General features: G+C 36.3%; 1 protein-coding gene across 3 annotated transcripts; it reads right to left on the bottom strand.

Annotated features, from left to right (window-relative positions):
- Positions 1-127: 127 nt before the first annotated feature.
- On the bottom strand, positions 128-14063 carry LOC139982920 (uncharacterized). Of its 3 annotated transcripts, none has more exons than XM_071996120.1 (14): positions 12209-14063; positions 11450-11764; positions 10829-11128; positions 10581-10685; positions 10277-10301; positions 9998-10056; positions 9328-9486; positions 8822-8932; positions 8002-8159; positions 7750-7869; positions 7451-7562; positions 7080-7176; positions 6488-6590; positions 128-6054 (listed from the first exon to the last, which is right to left on the bottom strand). In XM_071996120.1, exons 1-14 carry the CDS (start codon positions 12531-12533, stop codon positions 5971-5973), a joined length of 2073 nt encoding a protein of 690 aa, XP_071852221.1. In that variant the 5' UTR covers positions 12534-14063; the 3' UTR covers positions 128-5970. The 3 variants fall into 3 exon arrangements, with proteins under 3 accessions (XP_071852221.1, XP_071852222.1, XP_071852223.1); XM_071996121.1 differs by having other exon boundaries at positions 6488-6584; XM_071996122.1 differs by lacking the exons at positions 128-6054; positions 6488-6590; positions 7080-7176 and adding an exon at positions 7206-7362.
- Positions 14064-20976: the final 6913 nt, after the last annotated feature.

The following is a 20976-nucleotide window of genomic DNA, read 5'->3' as shown; positions in this document are numbered from 1 at the left end:
CTAGTTTTGCTGTAATCAAATTACAATTTTAGTTGATATAATTATATGTGCGATATATATATATATGTATGGGACTAATGCTTGAATGAGGAGAGGTATGGGGTGCACACAGCATTGTTGGGAAAAGACTCGTATTTAGTATCGTACAGTATGCACTGATGTCACGTCAAGCGAGATAGAGCCTTGTTAAGAATGGGAATAGATAATGTGCATGATCCTGCTAACAGATGGAGTTGCAATCGACACCATGTGCAGTGGAAGGATCTGTAGACTTCAGTCGGATAAGATGCGGCTGTATGGCAAGCTGTTTTAACATTTACCAATAGGATTCAATGTTACCTAAGTCGAAATGTATTCTACTAAGTAACATATAGGCCAATATTACCAAATTCACATCTGTAAATATGAATCCTACTTTAGTGAAATAAAATTTAACATATGTGTTAATGAATTGCATTTACGTAGGATGCATTCCATTGACCAAAAATAGGGGGTAAATGTTAAACCGTCTTTTATGACAAGCTGTTCAACATTATCCCCCCAATTCCATTTAAGTGTTACATATTCTAATTAAGCCGTACTGACTCAGTTTTACTAAGTTCATTGACCACCATGCGAATTAATTGACACCAGGTAAAAGTACTTTAGCAGAACGAAATGTAGACTCTTTGCATCGCGATCAATGAACTGATTACTTCACAGTATGTAAATGTGCTTTGGTCTCAGACATTTATCTATGCTTCATATCTCGACAATGTAAATGTCAAGAATATCACCACGTTTAGATTTTACTTTCAATTTGTAGCAAAGACAGGACTATTCGTTAGAAATTCAAACAATCTCCTACAACCGTCTAGACGGCATGTAAGTGGACACCTTTCAATATTATTCACATAGAATAGAATTTTAACTGTTATATTTCACTTCACATAATTCTCATTAAATATGGACATCAAATAGTCATGTATTTCAAGCGTGTATTGCCAGGCGGTGTAAGAATTGTCACGGATGTGACAGGGAAATGTAGTTCGATGGATGATAATGTAGGATTCTGACAATGACAGTTGACAGTCTTTTTTCGTTAAAAGATACTTTGCGAATATTATATTTGACTTTTAATTGTAATGTTTTTCTCACAATACCTTGGGGGAATTCCCTATCGATACTGTAGCAAGAATTTTAACAATAATATTTCACTTTATATAATTTCAATTGTTAATATAAACTTAAACATACTGCTTCTCTTTACATTATAATGTGAAAGTTCATTGGGTAATGTAGGAGTTTTATCTTTTAATAAGTGATTTGTACGGTCATTTAACGGCAATGTTTATTTAACGCGTAATATTACATTTTCACTTTCAAAGATTTCAAAACTTGCACTGCCAGGCATTTACCGAATTGTCACGAATGTGACAGTGAAGTAAAGGTTAAGTTCGGCGGAGGTTTACATCAACTCGCATTACATGTATGACATCACCGTATCATATTATTATGATTTGATTCTAGAACTGTGTAAATACTAAGGTGTATAAACAATTCTTATTTTATTGATGACGGATGTTTTTGCGAAGTCTTACGATGTCAAGTTTTGTCAAGCATTTGTTTTACGCCAACTATCGTGTGCAATTCCAATTAATATTACTCTTCAGAAAGCAAATAGTTTCCACATAATACTTCTAGATTTGTGTTACAGCAATGTAATGGTATCATTGTAGTGAAAGAATACCAACATTGAAAGAGTTATCGCAGATGCGCATATACTGTTCACAATTAGTCTAATTTTGTACCTTTTAAATGTTATTGATATCGTTCTGACGATTTACAGTACGATGTCATATTGACTCTCCGTGTCGTAAACCTTACGTGCTACAGAATTGATTTCAAAAGTCAACACTGTGCAGATCATAGTCATTTTGGTGTTGATTTACAATTGTAATTACTCCATATCAGATCAAATCAAATTATGAAAGTTTAAGTGTGGTACTTAATAAATTGCAGGCAGTAAAAATGTGCTTCAATTTCATATTATATTATAATGTTCACAAAACTAGACACGAGGATAAGGAGAAGCCTATGACATTGCAGTTATTTGTATTAATTTTAATGTAGGCAAAACCTTTCAAAATTTGGGACAAAATTCCCTTTGTGCGTATATTGTGAAGTTTCTCTGAGTATTCTCATAAAATTATTCGTCTTGGTTGCATAAGGAAAATACCTTCTGAATGTGAGACTATGCTCAGGTAAACCGAAATTTTTCAAGGAAATGTTGCTTGCATAATCTGGTGTAATATTTGGTTATGCTGACTACAAATTACTGTACTTAGGTAAAGTCTTTTAAGCTCGAAATGCGGTGGGCTTATCATCTAAGATGCTTTTTCTTCTCCAAAACCCCAGTTTGACATAATTTACCGCCAACTGGTAATTCTTACTAACTTTACAAATAATTCAACAACTTTCATTGATGCATAAGCCAGCGATCTCCTTCTGGATTCTTCTTAATTGAAGTTTCCTTGATGTTCCAGAGTAATGTTAATAGCTACGTCCTTGTCACCACAGCACTCCACCATCATGCACAAAACAGACCATATAATACTGGGAGTTTACTCACTTAAATTTTCAAAAAGCCAAGCATTTATTGACGTGATCATTTCTCTTAGAAAACATTTTTATAAGCATAGTATACATGAGCTAGGATCTTGGAGGACTTAAAGGTTATCTCGGTAGTTTCTATTTAATGATATTTTATGGCATGTTAACTTTGTATAGTTTTTGTGTAGCTTAAGTGCTTATTTATTAGTAATAAGAAGCATATTAAATTGTCTTTCACCATTAATGTTTTTAAACAATGTTGTTACACAATCCTTTAAACTGTTAATGCTATTAAACATTTTTAAATCACCCTGTACTAAGTTAATTGAGTATTATAGGTATCCATTACAAGTAGAGGCGGTGCAAGGAGTTTGAAAATAGGCCCGGCGGCATCCTGTCAGACTGAAGTGTACTGATTCTACAACTGTATATGGGGTTGATCAGCAGGATCATGCGCAGTATCTATATCGTTCTAAAGAGTTTCCTATTAGGCTAATTCCTCGCTTGACCTAACATTACGTTTGTTTATTAGGCAATGAGGGTCACTGATGGAGTAGATAATTACTAATCCGTTAATTCACTGCACTGCACAACTGCTCGACCATGGTAAGGTGCATAATATTATTTAGTCTGGCTATGTGCATATTCCGGCGACTACGACTCATCCAGATTCATTTTCAGTCGGTCGGCTAAACTATGGCAGAATCCACATGTAGCGTTCTCCCCACTAACAGTCAGCGAAGGTGGTTCAGTGTGTGTTGGTTCACGGCTAAACCGTTTCAAAATATCCCAATAAGGCTAATTTGCATGTTAGGTATATGTAAAGATCGTTATAGGGGTGTCATTAGGTATGAAAAATGGGAAATGGAAATTCTGACATCCCGGCCCACCCTTAGAAACGGTTCTATACCGACATTGAATCTTTATTAAGCTTTGATGGATTATAGCTCACACGTTACGATAACTCGAACCTATGGCATATTTTTGCCAATGACCGTCAAGATTCTGTCGATCATTCCATACAACCTACCTCTTGCCAAATGTCGTCATGGAGATCAGCGCCCGATGTTGAACTCCATTATGGTGCCGCTGAATTAAATCATTATGTGATCATTTATCTCCCTGATCACGGACAGACATATTGTTTCATAATTTAAACTGTTCCCGGCTAGGCAAATGAGGAATGTAGCCATGTAACATATAGGTTTAAAGGAAGTCTTTAAATTTCAAACAAAAAAGAAGTTGGTGAGAGGGTGAGGATGGGTGACGGGGAGAGGAGGGCAGAATTTGGTTGAGAGCATCATGCAATCTGTAACAAACAAACCTTCGATATCATCATCAGAAACCAAATAAAAACAGCTCAGAAACAAAGTCATCGTACAAGTACTTCAAATAGTCAACATGTCTTGTATATTTTAGCAGCAACACTAATTTAACAGTACAAATGATACTTCGCTATCATATTGCTATGTTTAAGTAGACCTTTCAGAAAATACATGTTGATTTTAAGTGTCATTAAAATTGCCATTGTTCAGCAATATTTATTTCGATGTGTAATTGCTTAATGAAACTAGAAGTTACTAGTCTGAAAATTAAAAATCAATCTTTATACAATAGAAATAACTCGGGGAACGGGCGCCCCTCAGAGATGCTAAGTGTTTATTAGATTTTATTAGTTAAAATTTGCAGTGAAATCATCATGTACTTTTGATGAATTGTATCGCAAAAGAAAATTGAAAAAAGTAAAACAACCCCTCTCGAAGTATTATTTTGTTGCAGATGTTAAACCCGTGTGAACATGATAAGTGAGGGTTTTGCTTACCAGTTCAAAGTTTTTGCTTTTTCATGTAATTTTTAGGTAGTTTTTTTAGAAGTTTATGAATACTTTGTCGTCGAGGGAGACATTTTATGGATTGACATTTACAGGCCATGCATTGGTGCAATGAAAAAGGACAAATCCACAAATAATACTCAGGATGTAGTTCAAAGAACTCCACCTACAAACGTGTGTTCCAGAAATAAAATTAGTAGCGTTTGCAATTTCTTGCTTCACAAATTTTAAGGTTCTTAAGGGAAATGTTAAAATGATTATTCAACGTGTTCGTTAAATCCTAGAGCATAAAAAAGTAATTTTTCCTCTAAGAATGACCTGAAGTTTTTCAAAATAATAGAAGCAAAGTTCATATATGATTTCAATATCATTAAATGACAGCGTCTATCAAACGCACCGTTACCTTTAATATAACTCATAACTTGTGCAATTGTTCATTTCCTTTTGAAGTTTCAATACAGGCGCAAGACTAAAAATCCCCTGGAGTAAAATGTTTTACAAACGATATTTGGTACGGTATAACGGCACTGAAAATCCCGTCCTCAATGTTACCATATGATATAAGGTTCCTAAGTTCGAAAGTGTGAAAGACATAATTATCTTATTCAATATTGTGGAGTATTGTTATAAACAAGAGCTAATGCTATTTCTGTTTCTACACGTTGGCCTTAATGGGTCCGGAAGTAACTTCATGATATCAAGTAAAATATAATACACATGTACATATCCCAACTAAACGGAACGTCATGATTGTAAAGAATATCTAATGGACAGTTGTTACAGGAAACAAACTTTATGTGACAAAGGTTGTGGTGTTCCTACAGCCAGATATACAATAAGTAGGGAAAAGAATGTCCACCTGAACATTATCTATTTGTAGATCAAAATTACTGTTGCAACGGCAAATGCAGCAAATGAAAATGTCCTTAACTATGAACGATATTTTATGGACACTGCTGATTAAGAATATTTTCAGGGATAGATTCTCAATTTCAATCGTCTGGACAGGCACAACATTATGACGGAAAAAAAGAGCAACTACAGTTCAAGCCGAGTTTTATTTTTTTGTAGCCAACTCTTACCACATATTGACATGTACTTGCTATTCAAACAAAACTCAACCCTACACAATATTATACAAACATAGCTCTTAAAAGATTTCTTCTACAAACATGTTTCCACTTGCGTTATTACATCTGATCAGATTCAGAAGATATTTGTCGTCTAAATCCTTAAGAGAAACTGAAATCTTAGCACCGCACACTATCACACAATGAAGAATATGTGCATGGTTCACCAACATTACCATAGCTTACAAGCATTGCAAATTCAACATCACTGTCATAGGCGTTCTCAGGTTTAATACACATTGAAAATAACAACATAAATTGCAAGCATAAATCATCTTTCTCCTACTCGAATATGATATAGTCATGTAATTGAAAACGACCGTAAATGAACAATTGTCTTAATTTGCTATTTACAAGCTTAATGAAGATGCACATTATACAGTGCTAACATAAAGGTAATGATGAAGGTAAACGAATTCAACGATCAGTTTCAGTGACGTCATGGTACAGACAGTTGTAGGAAGAGTGGAATGCATCATCAAACGCTGAGTCACAATAGCTCTAAAAAAGATTACAATATATAATTATAATAATAACATTTCAGAGAAACCTTCATAAAGATAAAATAGCATTTGAAGTAAAAGAAATTAGATAATCTAAACGCCATGATAACGCTTTCAATTGGGTGAGAAACTCTCCATGAAACAGTAAAATAACGTTCCTACTATATTCGTATTTTCTAGCATCATTAAACAAGGTTGAAGCACTTGGGTCTGCTAAGTGCCTCATTTACCATATTATAAATCAATCCACGAAATGTCGTGGCACTCGACATTTGAAACTTCCTATTCAAAGTTCTATTCATATAAATTCTTGCTATGTTAATGTAGTAAGATATTGAAACTGTCATAATAGGGTTACATATTTTCCCTGTCATATGTTGAAGTTTGCTCAAACCGATGTTTTGTGAGATAAATATAATTTGTGAACAAACCTGATCAGAATGTGTCATGATGTCACATATGGTTTCTCTGATACATTCAAATGTCGGTCTCTTGGAATCCGTAATTTCCCACGAAGAAAGCATGAGGCTGTAGCTAGAACCGTAAAATTATTGTGTTTACAACTGTTTGGCAATTCGTGAATGTAGTTAGAAATTAACCGCGAGTGACGTTTGCGAAAAAGACTTCAGCAACGATAAACATGCATGTTTCCGATATTATAATAAACGCTATGGGTTACAGTTAATAGAAACTATAAAACGGTTTTACTCTAATTGGCATAGATATTGTTATTTCAGGTAAACCTCTGCATAAACTGACCAAATATTTATGCCGCATTCGAGAAAGCTGAAAAAATATTTTTGAAAACAAGAGCAAAACTGTGTATCACGTTAACTAAAAGTAGCCATTCGGCCCTGATAATCATTTAAACAAAATATCTTGCTAAGGAAGTTTCACTTTTATATGAAGAAGCTAAGGGAAGTTTTTTTTTAATTACATCAAGTATTGAAAAGATATCTGATGTTGTGGTAAGTCGTATTTACAGTTAAGATCCGTGTATAATATTAAAATATATCGACTTACATTCCGCCTGGACAGGCCGTTGGTTGAAGAAGATTGTTTGAATGTTTCACAAAAGTTTCTATCTCATCTTTGTTACAGTACCGATAGGGAATTTCCCCTAAAGGGTAATGTGAGAAAAATAAAACATGAAGCTTATAAATGAGAAGGTGAATAACAGCAATGTTTTACTGTAACAATGTTGAACATACCCTTAAAGGGAATCCTACAATGATTTAAAAGGATTATCTCTGATATCTACACATTCAGTCTTGGACGAAAGATGCTTGTTTAGCTCTCAACGAATCTGAAAGAGTTAACATTTGTCTCGTTAAAGTATATTTCACCAGGTATCAGGCAATTAATTTGATTGTCTTCAATAACAAACTTCTTACCATAGGAGAATACTTCCCAGAGGAGCACTCCAAATGACCAAACATCCGACTTGCCCGAGTACTGACCAAAAAGTAAAGTTTCAGGTGCTAGCCAAGCACTTGGGACGTTTTCCTAATGATGATAGTAAATGAAAGGTGATCCAAATGTAACTGTAAGTGTTGGCTGTGTTCTTTACAAAGTGTTCAAACGTAAACAAACCCCGTATGTGTTGCGTTTATGGAAGCCTTTAATGAGAGACACTGATACAAAGAAATAACAGCAATATCCATGCATATATAGTGTAAAAGTAGTACTTTACCTTTGTCAAAATGATGGCTACTCGCTGACTTGCGAGTTCATTTTGCCAAATGTCGTAAACTTTGCACACTCCCTTGTCAGTGATTAAAACCTTCCGGGAACAGAGAGCTGGGTGGCTGAACTAACAGAAAAGAATTTATTTTCGACATTACATCTTGAACAGAGACAACGAATTTATTACTACAGTTCGTTTTAGTAAAGACAAGTTGAAATACATATTTGGTAAGGATAATGCCCGAAACGAGCAGCTTACCTTGTTGTTGTGTAAAAACTCCATTGCATCGGCGACATTTTCGGCAAACCTTATTAATTGAGGTACAATATTAAATGTTGTGGACTCTGGATGTAGATTAAGCAGGTAACTTCGTAAGTTAGTGGCACCAGTGTATTCACAGTACATGTAACACTGCACTAGTAAAACAAATATTGAAACAATTGTTTGATTGTTACCCTCTGACAGGAATTACAAAGTATTATAGCAAAGGTCTGAATAGCAACGCTGGAGAAACCAAGACAACGTTTCGTACTGGACATCGGCCCCGCCAAGTTGTTCACATTGTAACAGGGGTTGTGGCTAATTTTAATGCAAGCCTCTTATTACAAGCAATGTGACAAGAACTGTCTGTAATTGGAGTCAAATAATGTCTGAACTAAGCAATCACATTTTTAGTTTGTTTACTGTGCTCAAAATTAAAGGCATTATTCCATTGATGTCATAGTCAAGCATTACAGGAAAGACACCTGAAAACAAACTAATATTTTCGGCATAATGAAATTATAAACGGACATGGAACGCTTTGTAATGATATTGTAAAACATTGCGTAAAAGTTGTGAGACTTAATTGTCGTTAAGATGAACGGCAAACAAATGCAGGTTGACAGGCTTTACCAATTAGGAGAATAACAGATTTGCTTATAACCTTATTCTCGGTTCGTCGAAAGGTCATGCCGTATGGAGAACAATGCACTGACTTTCAGAATTGTCCTGCATTATACCGGACATTTTGCCAATCTTATTACAGTCCTAACTCATATACTGTAAGTTACGGAAAACAAAAATAAAGGTGGTGTACCTTCATTCACCTCCGTGTGGAGCAGTTGTACCACGTTGTCATGGTTTGTTAGTAAAAGTAGGTTCTTCGCGAGGGCACGAAATGTTAAAAGCTGAGAAATCGTCGCTGTTTCTGCAAATTAAAAGATATTATCAAACGATTTGTAACAAGAACGTACCTAATTCTATTGCGGTCATGTACGGAGGTTAAACATTTCAACTGTTTCTTTTAGTTACTTCACATAAGGTTGGCAGCATCTTGTAGCATGAAATGCTACACTGAAATTGGTATTTGCGACGTAGTGTATAAGTGCGATATTTTGGACGTGTCGTTTCCATCTACACATTCAAACAAGCCACACTAGGGAGAAAGTCTGACTGAGGTCGAAAAAGTTAATTAGGTGCAAAACAACATTTTCAATTTTACATTTCTGTTACCGGATATGTTAGGAATACACGGGTCATCGAAATAACAATGGGCAACAAGTTTACGTCTAAAAATGTCACTTTAGATTGTTAATGACATACCCGACATGAATTTTGCAATAACTGTGGAGTTCCGTGCATTCTCTGTAGTGGCCAGCCAATATTCGATCTGACCGCTTGATGAAAGTCTCGATGTAAGCGTAATATTTTTCAACTTGTCCGAGGCATCATCAGGTTGATCGATGTCCCTTGACGGGCCAGCTAAGCCATAGGGAAAAAATACTATTTAAATCAATTTTGGACATTTTCTCACTTCACCTCACATAGACAAGACGCAGAATATCTTTTAGGCAGTGGACATATTTGCAAGTCGAATTGAATACAATTGATTAACTCTTTCAGTTGTTTGGTTACCCATGGAATGACAATCACGAGTAAACAGGGACATCAAAGTAAATGAAAATTCATGTAAATGCTTCAGTTGCAGTCGGCTCGGAGTGTCAAAAGTTTCTGAAATAGATAATAAGGCTTTTCTGTCAGCTGATTGATATGGTTCCACTAACATATAATATATATATATATATATATATATATATGTATATATATATATATGTATATATATATGTATATATATATATATGTATATATATATGTATATATATATATGTATATATATATATGTATATATATATATATATATATATATATATATGTCATAAATTATCGTTAGTACCAACATAACTGTCCAACGACCCACTTTAGTATTACTTACGAAGATAAAGTTGCATCGGGTCTTCTGACATCAAATCCTCGTTCATTGGAATATCAATACTACGCAAAGGAAATGACATTCAATTAAAATTGCAATAAAGGTTTTCAAACAAATATGTAATTAAATAATTATGATCAGACGTCAACATCTTTCCATGTATTTTCACTTATTTATGTCGTCCTTATTGAAACCCAGAGAAACGTACGTGGATTGTAACAAAACGATAATTAAAAAGTACTGAAGAGATCGAAAAATATCAGCAGAGATACATTGACATACCTACGTGGCACCTCTTCTTGGTATCCTGCAAGACAATAGGTATGACACAAATAAATAATAAATGCGTAAATGAATACTTGCATAAACACTTGAATACATAAATGACACGTACCAGGGTACGGTACCAGGGTGCACTCTGTACAATCGTGCGTAATACGATCTCATTGACAGTTAAAATTCTTAATCACACACTAGAACCACTGTGGCTGTACCAGTAATCAGGATGGTCGTCATTCCACTGTACATAATAATAACAATATTAGTGAAATATAAGTGAAAATTAATACCAAGTATATCATGTTACCTCTTTTGCGCCTGCAGCACACAGCTATAAGAAGGCATGAGCCAATAATAAAGGAGACTGTCATCAGCACTTTAATTGTCCAAGTTAGAACTGACCCTGTCTTATCTGAGAAACAAAAATAAATATTCATTGATAGACGACGACGCTGTCCTTCATTATGAAATTAATCGATCTTCGATTTGACAATTTAAGAAAAAGCTAAACAGGAAAGATTGAAAGATCATGTACAACTACAAGCAATTACACACCTTTCAACCGTATTACAATATCCCGTGATAAGATGACTGATCCTGCAGAACCAGTAGAGTTGGCACTACAAGATAAAATCGTCTCATTAGCAGAGAAAATCATTTTTAACACTGTCGAGGAATGAGTAGAATAAACATCTTTCGATATTGTAGAGTTTGCTTTTCCGTCGTATTGCATCCATGTCCACGTAATATTTGCTGAACTGTCATTGAGTCTACATTCAACGAATATTTCTTCATCAATCCCAGTGGAGAACATTGATTGAACAATTCTGCCATTCACTGTCAAAATTATCTGACCTGTGATACAAAGAAAATATATCTTTATGCAAACATTAAATGACAAAACAATAACTGTTACATATATATATACACATGTTCTTGCGATAAAGTTAAATATTCCTCTCTTCATTACACAAAAATACCGTCGTTATTAGAAATATCGACAGCAAATACAAGTTAAAAAAAAAAGAGAAAGAATATAACGCTAATTCTCTTCTATTGATAATGTAAATGTTACAGAAAAAACAGTTTCATTAACTTATTTCAGTGAGAATCGTTTCCCTCAACGTTAAAAATACTCACCTTTTAGGAGCTACTTATTAATATCTTATCACTTACCTATGTGAGTCAATATAACACTGGTAAACATATTACCAAACATAAAATCTGTAGTCATACATGTCATATTCTTCGATCCATGAAATTCCGGAAAAATCACAATCAACGAAGTGCTAAATGTCCTATTATCATGTTGATCTTCAACTATCGTTTCCTCCAAATCAGCAATGGGACTCCCTCCTTGAAACCATGACAGATGAACTCTGGGCTTAGCTCCTTTCGCGTGGCATGTCAGTGAATTTTCCTTTGTCCCATCAGTAAGAATTTCTTTAGAGGCGTTACGACTATTTGAAGTAATATACATCGTAGGAGTGACTAAAGAGAAATTAAAAGTTGGTTTTATAACTTATACAATTCACATAATATTATGAATACATGTAAGTTTGTACATATATAGCTGTGGTGAGGTATATTGTTGTGATTTTTGTTTCAGTTAGGACGAGTATTTGAAATAACAACCAGCTTGGCACTGAACGTGTTTGGATTACAGATTAGGTTAGCTGTATGTATATACAACGGCTGATTAAAAGTTGATATTCATAGTCTCTTAAATATATTACATCTGGAAAAGAACTAGTTAAAACTGCTACCGTATGGAGAGTGTTTATAAGTAGAATCTTGCGTTTAGGAAATTTAGGATTTGATCCCCCTTCGTTCGCAAGCGACACCGAGAAAATGCGGAACATTGAATGATATTGAATTTTACAATAAGTCTTCTCACAAAATATTACAGATATAACAGCTACACAAAATAATTACCTTGAATATCGAGTATGTAGGATCTCACCAACGTTGATTTTTCATAACACGAGTAATTTCCCTCGTGATCAAGATTTAAATTTTGAATGATGAGAGTACCATTACTTGATAAGTATACCTCGTTGTCCCAACGATGCCCAACATTCAGCCCGAGAGAAAAAATTACTTTGTGGTTATATTCCCAACGTATTTTGTATGAATCTTTCTCTGAACAATCCATGGAAACATTTTCAGAAGTCCTTGCCATTTTCTGTGTTCCCACTGAATAGCTTACTAAAAACAGCATAAAGTAGATTATCGTTTCAGAATTGCGCAAAGTATCCATTATAATATGGTCTACACTAAAAAGTCCGCAAAATACATATAATGCTTCTTGTTCAAATGAATGGCTGTGTTACTCTGCTCGCTATAATTAAGTGAGTGTTTCGATATCCTTTCAGAGCTTTCCAAATCGTATGGTAGCTTATTTGTGCCGTTTCAGTTATCTGAACATTTAACAATTTTCTTTTTCTTTCCAACGTCCTCTCCAGCGACGGACATGCAGCATTGAATAACAGGATTTATTCAACAAAACTATTAATATTCTGAATTGTTCAAAGAATCCACTGTAATATGGTCTGCATCAAAAGCTCCGGCAAATCATACAAGGCGTCTTGAACTAATGATTCGCTGTATTACTTTTACGGCTCTAATTAAGTGAATGTTTCGATATAAGTTTATATCTTTCTCAATCTTGCGGTAGCTGATTAGTGCCACATCCTGCTCAGAGACGAACACCGACAAATAGGAAATAACAATAGTAACAGGATTTCTTGAACAAAAGTACTGAGAATGACGTCTGCATCGCCTAATGGGAACTTTGATCAAGATATTGTCTGTTTTTTTAAGGGAACATAGTTGAGGATGCCAAGAACAAATGACTTTGCTGAATGTTTAAATGCTCTGAGATAGGATTATCTATTAACATATCATAATGGTAAATTCAAAGCACATTTTGCTCTTTGTTCTGGCTAAGTAAGATCATCGCACAGGCTTAGATTGTACGTAGTTGTCACAACATGTGATGTTCCCGGAAAAGCCGATGCGTATTTATCCTTGAGATGTTTTGGGAAGTTCCTGAATCACATGCCAGTAAGTGTTTCACCTATTGCGGGTTTTTGCCAGTTGTACTGCCAGAAAAATGTGAGAGCATCTTCTTGCCAACACATCTAGACCTATGATTTCAGTGTATCAAGAAGGCCTCTCAACAGCTTGTTTTTCCAAATTTCGCTTACTGGCTACCAAAATCGTTCTTATCAGATATGCTAGCTATCCAACAATCAGTAAGTTGTTACTCTGAACGACCTTGTGCCATATTTCAATAATAGGTTTATAACTTTTGTGTGTCCTGTAATAATATAATTTGCCTAATGCCACTTTTTCCATGGCTCGACCGGGAATTAAACAATTTATGAAGATTCGTACTGAGACGATGACATCCCAGACCACCATCCGGTATCTTTCCTGGAGAAAAAGAGGGATTATCTTGCAAATATAAGTAACATTCAAACAACAATATTTTACAGTTACTTTAGAAAGAAGAAAATGATATTCAGCTGAGTACAGCACTGACAATAATTTTATAACCAATAAAATTCATTTTATAGGTTATATCACTTTAAAATGATAAACATGTGCATTCTGTGGGGCAGAAATCTCTACTACTCGTTCAAAGGTATTTAAAGGGCACAAACATAGTAGTCAGTAAATTTCAGCCTTGAATATGTAGCACCCATCTGTAAAATAATGTCACTTTCAAGGCTGAGATCGAAGCGCAATGACAATGTCATAAAAACATTGTTTTTCCGTTATCAGGGCATTTAATTATTACATACTGACATAGCCTATGAGTGAGCGGCTGACATCGAAGTGTCATGGTAAAATCAAGTGTTTATTGTTATTCTGCAAGCATGGCACAAGTGACCATTGACTGGCTCTGGATATTAGGTAGCGGCTAAAGTCAAAGCGCAATTGCTTGCGTCATTATTTATTTACTGTAATTTCGGTAGCTGGGCACGACTGACCACTATACGTTTAAAAGTTACTGTCCCTTGGAGGGGAGAGAGTAGATGGACATGTGTTTATCTTTTGAGAAATGGCGTTGCTGTATTGTCAACCATCAGCCTGCCCAGCCCGGCAGTATACAGGATCTCTTTGGTAAGCATAATCCTACGGGAAGGCCTTAGAACTACGAAGAAAACTTACATTTAATCATGTTAAACATGGCAGCTAGATTGCGTTAAACGATTAAGCAATGCCGGCTGAGGAGTCGTTTATCGTTTAATAATTGTTAAGGTCAAATTTAGGTCAAATTAAGTGCATACTGGAGGGGAGAGAGTAGATGGACATGTGTTAATCTTTTGATAAATGGTAATGTAGTGAAGTGAAATTTTGTAGTGTACACCCGTTCAGTATTTGCATGTATTACGTAATAGTTCGTAATAGTCAGTTTGTAGCGTTAGTTGTTTCCACGTGTTTCTTCAGTTCTGTATACGTCGTTTTAATGGCAGCATCGTCCCTGCAGAGCTCCGGGGCTTCGCCTCGTTATCCCTTTTAGTATTGTCATTTTTATTAATTTCTGGATCGTTAATTGCCCAGAGTTATTCATTGTCTTTACTATCTAAAGTCCGTGAGGAGATGTCACCCTTCTTAGAGGCAGGATGCCTCAGGTTTTTGGATGGTTTGGCTTCTGGCTCGAAGTCATGGGTTTCCAAGATGGCGGACCTACTACAGTATATAGCGAGCTAGCGTGACGGAGTCTCCATGGCCGTATTCTTGATGTCCGCGAGCTTCCTGTACCGCGAGCGAAGAGTCTCCTTCGTCTTGTTATCCGCGAGCGAGCTGACCCCAGTATAGTAAGAGATTAAGTAACACATATTATTATTGTTTAAATGCCGTACATACCCTTATTGTTAATTGAATCGTAGTTGTAATTGTTGCCCTTTTGGCTAGGTTGTACTTTACTGTGCAAAGTACGTATGTTAGGTTGTATTTGGACGTCGGTCCTATGGGTGTATAGCGTGTCTTGTGTATTGTGAAGCACGTGTGTGTTGTATTGCGTGCTTTTATACTGTGGTGTTACAGTACTGGCATATATTGAGTTTAGTATACTGTAGAGTGACAGTACCGGTTAGGTTGAGTTTATATCCAGAAAGTTATTAACAGTCAAGTGTATTGTACCGTATTGACAGTTGAGTTGTTTTGATAGATTATTTATTGTGCCTGTATTTTGAGTATTATGCTGCTCGCGGTGTAAAGAGCGTATACGTATTTGTATTTTGTATCTTGAACATTTTTGTTACTGTTGTTACTATAGTCTCTTGAGAGTTTGTGGGTTCAGGAGGTGAAAATTCCTGCTGTCTAGGAACAGTATGGTGAAAAGGCCTATAATGTGTTGCAGCTGGCATATGTTGCCCTGACCATTACGAAGGTGCCAAAAGTCCTCGCCTGTTGGCAAACGTGTTGTATTATTCATATGCAGATTTTATCATTATGTTCATTTTACATTGTTCCTCATACACTTATGCATTGTTGTACAGTATTGTAAGAGTACAAGATTGATTTCGGGTAATTGATTCTTTAATTGTATTTGTATTTATGTCGTATGAATATTACTCAGTTTGAGCATAGGTTCAGTGAATATGTCGTAGTATGGAATATTGAGTATAGGTTTTCCCCCGAGTAAAGGCCTATAATGTGTTGCAGCTGGCATATGTTGCCCTGACCATTACGAAGGTGCCAAAAGTCCTCGCCTGTTGGCAAACGTGTTGTATTATTCATATGCAGATTTTATCATTATGTTCATTTTACATTGTTCCTCATACACTTATGCATTGTTGTACAGTATTGTAAGAGTACAAGATTGATTTCGGGTAATTGATTCTTTAATTGTATTTGTATTTATGTCGTATGAATATTACTCAGTTTGAGCATAGGTTCAGTGAATATGTCGTAGTATGGAATATTGAGTATAGGTTTTCCCCCGAGTAAGGATAGGTTTTAATTAAGAGAGTAAAGAGACCCTTAAGCCATTTGAGTGCAAGAGCCATTTTATATTGTCATGTGTCATGACTTATTGTTCAGTTGTATATTTTCATTTTCATATTGTGTAGAGTTTTGTAATAAAAAGTCAGTCGTTGTTTCAACGCAAGAAAACTCTTGCCTCCTCATTGATAACTTATGAGTTCGAAGCGTAGGACCCTAAATCCGGTAATTTCCCCCGCCATCCGCGGTTCGCTTCAGTAACAAGACCACAATTTGAAAATTGGCAATTTATTTTTGTAGTGTTTTGAAAGGGGCATAATTCATACCTGTCACATATATTTATAATAATAATCAGCAGTTGTTTTTACGACGCTTAAGAGACCACAAATGTGGGAGAAGTCCGTATCAACTTTCAGTCATGTTTTTGCATTTGGAAGAGATGTCCGCTCTATCTACTGTGTAATATATACCTTGATGCCCCCATATTACCCCAGGCACCGAAGTAAAAATTCCCAATGTTGACTATAGTCTCAAATCCCCTTCCCTCTCTTGTAATTCTATTAATGTTATTTACATTTTTTACTGTGTACTTTGCAAAGAGGGCAATTATGTAGGTAAAACAAGCTCCTGGTTCCGCTTACGATTTAATAATCACAACAAATCTATTGGTGTTAATTTTTGCAGGATTCCCCGTTTCCGAATATTTCAATCTTCATAGTCATTCTCTCAAAAATCTTAAATGTAGTTTGTTCATGATATATGAATTTATTTAAACACGCGTCATAATAATTACCCAACTAAGATGACTTCCTGTATTTATGCGATTTCTGGTTTTGCGGTAATTGGTAATCTATTGGTTATTACAGCGACATATTCAAAGTTTTATATGTTTTTTATCTTGGAGTACCGAACGGTCGTTTCTTATTAATATTTGGTCTCGTTAAATGCTTTAGATATATTGATAGAAATAGGTTATCTTCATTTCAATTTCGATTTCTGTGTCTTAATGGTGAGTGCCATATCATTTGCTTGTTGCTGTGATAAGAACACAGTCATTTTCACAAATGGTAACGTATATATAGTTCCTGTTTTTTCCCCTTTGTTAAGCTTCCTTAGTTCACCATGACACTATAAAACGTGTAAAATAAATTTGTTATACAGTTTGTCAACATTCAGGTATTACTGAAAGATAAAATTGTCTAATTTTGTTACATTTGGTACGGAAAGAAAACATTCCGTTAAACATAACGTGTCGTGTTTATTTTCATCTTGCTGTTACTCATTCTAACCGCGTCCAAGGTGTCAGATAATTAAAATACGATTACTACAACCCCCTCTAAAGTCTAAACAAATGCAGCTTGTTTCAGTTCACCAAAACAGTGTTATCAAAATGAAACAATCAATGTGACTGATAAGCGAAAAACAAATATTTACATAAGATACATGCCATACGGAACTGCAAACTCAATACCTGATGAAATCTTTAAACGTATTTGGTTCTTTTATGACTCGACCCCTCAACGTTGTACTTGCTTGTTGTAGTGTTGTATGTAATGTGTTTGAGACAGATGGAATGTCTTTGTCATTTGTTCTCTGTATGTCTATGTCAATTTGTGTTTCTCTTGAGTGTGTCTCTATTATATGCTTCCTGTTTCACCTAAACTCGTTTCTACCTTCAGATTCTAACAAGTATGAACGTGGTGTTGAAGTTTTTCCAACGACTGCGGCTGGTTGCCATGTTCCCTGAAACTGTACCCTGACATGTTGACCCTTGTGCAATGGTGGAAGTTGCTTTGAGCCTTGATCATAACCTTGAAAGTATATTTCTGAATGCGAAGCAACATTAGCTGTAGACGTGGTGGCGCGGACACTAGGGGCTTTGCTACAATAGCCTCCAGTGGCTTGTGATCCGATTCTAGCAAAACTAAGTTACCGTATGTATACTGATTGAATCTCTCAAAGCCAAAAACTATCGCTAACAGTTCCTTCTCAATAGGCGCGTATCGTGTCTCCGCATCCATGAGATATCTAGAAGCATAAGCGACTGGCTTGTTGTTTTGAAGCAAGACCGCACCGAATCTCGAATTTGATACATCGCACGCTATGGTTATCGACTGTGTAACATCAAAAAATGTTAACACCGGTGCTTTAGAGAGAATGATTTTGATGTTCTCAAAAGCATGTTCTTGTGTAGGACCCCAGTAGAATTGGTTTTCCTGTTTGAGCAATTCTCTGATAGGCGCGGTTATGTGGACATGTTCGGTATGAACTTTGCCAGGTAATTTACTGTACATAGCATACGCTCAGTGCCTTTTGTCCGTTGGCGGCGGCATGTCCTTGATCGCTTCTGTTTTGTCTGGGTCAGGCCGTATGCCTGAAGCTGAAATGATGTGACCGATATATTTAACTTCAGTTAAGTTAAACTTGCACTTACTCATGTTCAAAGTCAAACTGATGTCTTGACAAAGTTGCAAGACTGTCTCTAAACGAGTGTCATGCTCCTCTTGGGTACTTCCCAGATGAGTCAATGTCGGTTTCTACACCAGATAGATCACTGAAGTGATGGTGCATCCGTTCTGTAAACCTCCTGCGCGGACGTTATTCCAAATGGCATTCTCAGATAACAGTAACTACCAAACGGAGTGTGGAAAGTCGTTAGCAATTGACTTTCCTCATCGAGAGGGATTTGCCAGTAACCATGCTTGGCATCTTACTTTGTGAAATTTTTTGCGCATACGAGACATGTTGTGACGTCCTCAATTGTTGGTAGTTGAAAGTACTCACGTTTTATGGCCTTGTTCAATGGCCTTGGATCCAGACAAATGCGTAATTTATCTGACTGTGGCTTTTCGACAATCACCATTGAATTAACCCAGTCAGTGGTTTTGTCTACTCTACGGATTATATGTTTGCTCTCCATCTCGTCGAGACTTTACTTTATTCGGGTGCGAAGCGAAACTGGCTGGTTACGTGGCGGACTTGCCACTGGCGTTACCGATGGATCCACTGAAATTTCATATGGCTGAGATAGACATCCCAAACCATTGAACACTTTGGAAAATTGTGCCTCGTTTTCAACCAACCGATGTTCATCGTTATTTTAATCAATCCTAGTTATTGTGACGCTTTACAACCTAGGACTGCCGATTGATTTGTTTCGACCAGACAAAAATCGAGAGATTGATCCTTGCACTTCAATGTGCATCTGCCTTGTATTTGCAGAGTGTTGCCGGAGTAGTCCGTAAGCCTAAACATTGGCTTTGATGTTGCAATGTGAATGTTTCGGAGTGTTTGGAATATGGATGCTGAAATTTTGTTTACTTGTGAACCAGTGTCAACTTTGAATTTGATAATAGAGAGCTGCTGCCTGATACTGGCAAGAATACAAAATATTCATCATTGTTTATGAGAAGCCTTATGTTTTTTTTAGGTTCCTTATTTACCGCACCGATGAACAATGGTTCTAGATTGGCTGATGCTGAGGTTTGCGTTGTTGTCCTTGAGAATACTTCACCGAGTGGACGCTAGATTCTTCACTCATACATTTCATTTGTTTCTTACTCTCTTCGTTAGCTCGACAAATTGAGATGGCTTTTTCCAATATGAGCTTGTCTTCACGAAGTAGTCTTCCCTTTCTCTGAATTGCACCCACACACAATGCGGTCTCGAATCAGTTCGTTCTCGAGAGTGCTTAAATGGCAATTTTTTTGCGATGAGCCGAATCTCTGTGACTTACTGGTCAATCGACTCTGTGTTGCTTTGAACACGAGTGTTAAATTTATATCGTTCAACAGTTATGTTTTGTTTCGGTTTACTATAGTTTTCGAATTTTTGGAATAGGACACTGATTTTGTTTGTTTCATCTCATAAATATCATTGTGTTATAGATATCCCTACCATCTTGCCCAATCAAATAAAAAATGATTTGTATTTATCTTTTTCGTCTTTATCTGCCATGCTTAACTCAAGATATAACTCCACCGCTTGTCTCCACCGTCTCCACTTTTCTGATGTATTTGGACCTCGAAACACCATTTCCGGTGGGGACTTTATATTTTCCATGTTGAAAGTACAGTTAATGGCTGCTCCCGTTACTAATACGGTAAACAATGTAAGGCGATGTATAGGCCTGTGCGACAGTGCAAATCATCCCTATGGCAACGATCTTCCATCGCGTTCGGCGAGTAAGCTTGCACACAACGAGTAGTGCTAACAATATACACACACTGATCTAATCAACGTACGGAAAGCAGTATTACATTGTGTATCACAGCGTTCCGCATACAGAGCTAGCCTGCAGAGTCGTTGAAGGCCGTAACAGTTATTCATCGTATTTGTAGTTTGTAGTTTGCTTTATTTGTAGTTTGTAGTTTGCTTTCGTGGAGTGCAGACGAGTTTTCGGCTGCTCTCCACTTTTCGTTGACCACACACTTTGTGTTTTTTTACGTTGGCCTTTCAATAGTTTGTAGTTTGTTTAGTGTAGTTTTGGCTTTGTTGCGTGGTTTCGGTTTTTCGTAAGTGCGTGGCTTGCGACGTCCCTAGCTGTCATGGCGGCTCGCCGTGACAGCAAAATCGTATTGTTGAGTTTTTCGGGGGAGGCTAAGGTCGTCCCCGGACAATTTTTTTCAGTTCTGCGTTCTGTTGGTTTAAAGGTCTCTGGAGAGGTTGACGCGCTTCAGCGTAAACCTCTCCGGGTGTTAATGTTTTTGATGTTCGGTTCACCTCGGAGGCTGCCCGCGTCCAAG

This window comes from Apostichopus japonicus, chromosome 16, assembly GCF_037975245.1.
Source record: "Apostichopus japonicus isolate 1M-3 chromosome 16, ASM3797524v1, whole genome shotgun sequence".
NCBI classification, from domain to species: Eukaryota; Metazoa; Echinodermata; class Holothuroidea; order Aspidochirotida; family Stichopodidae; genus Apostichopus; species Apostichopus japonicus.
The sequence above is the reverse complement of the archived record's forward strand: the minus strand, read 5'-3'. Positions and strand labels throughout refer to the sequence as shown.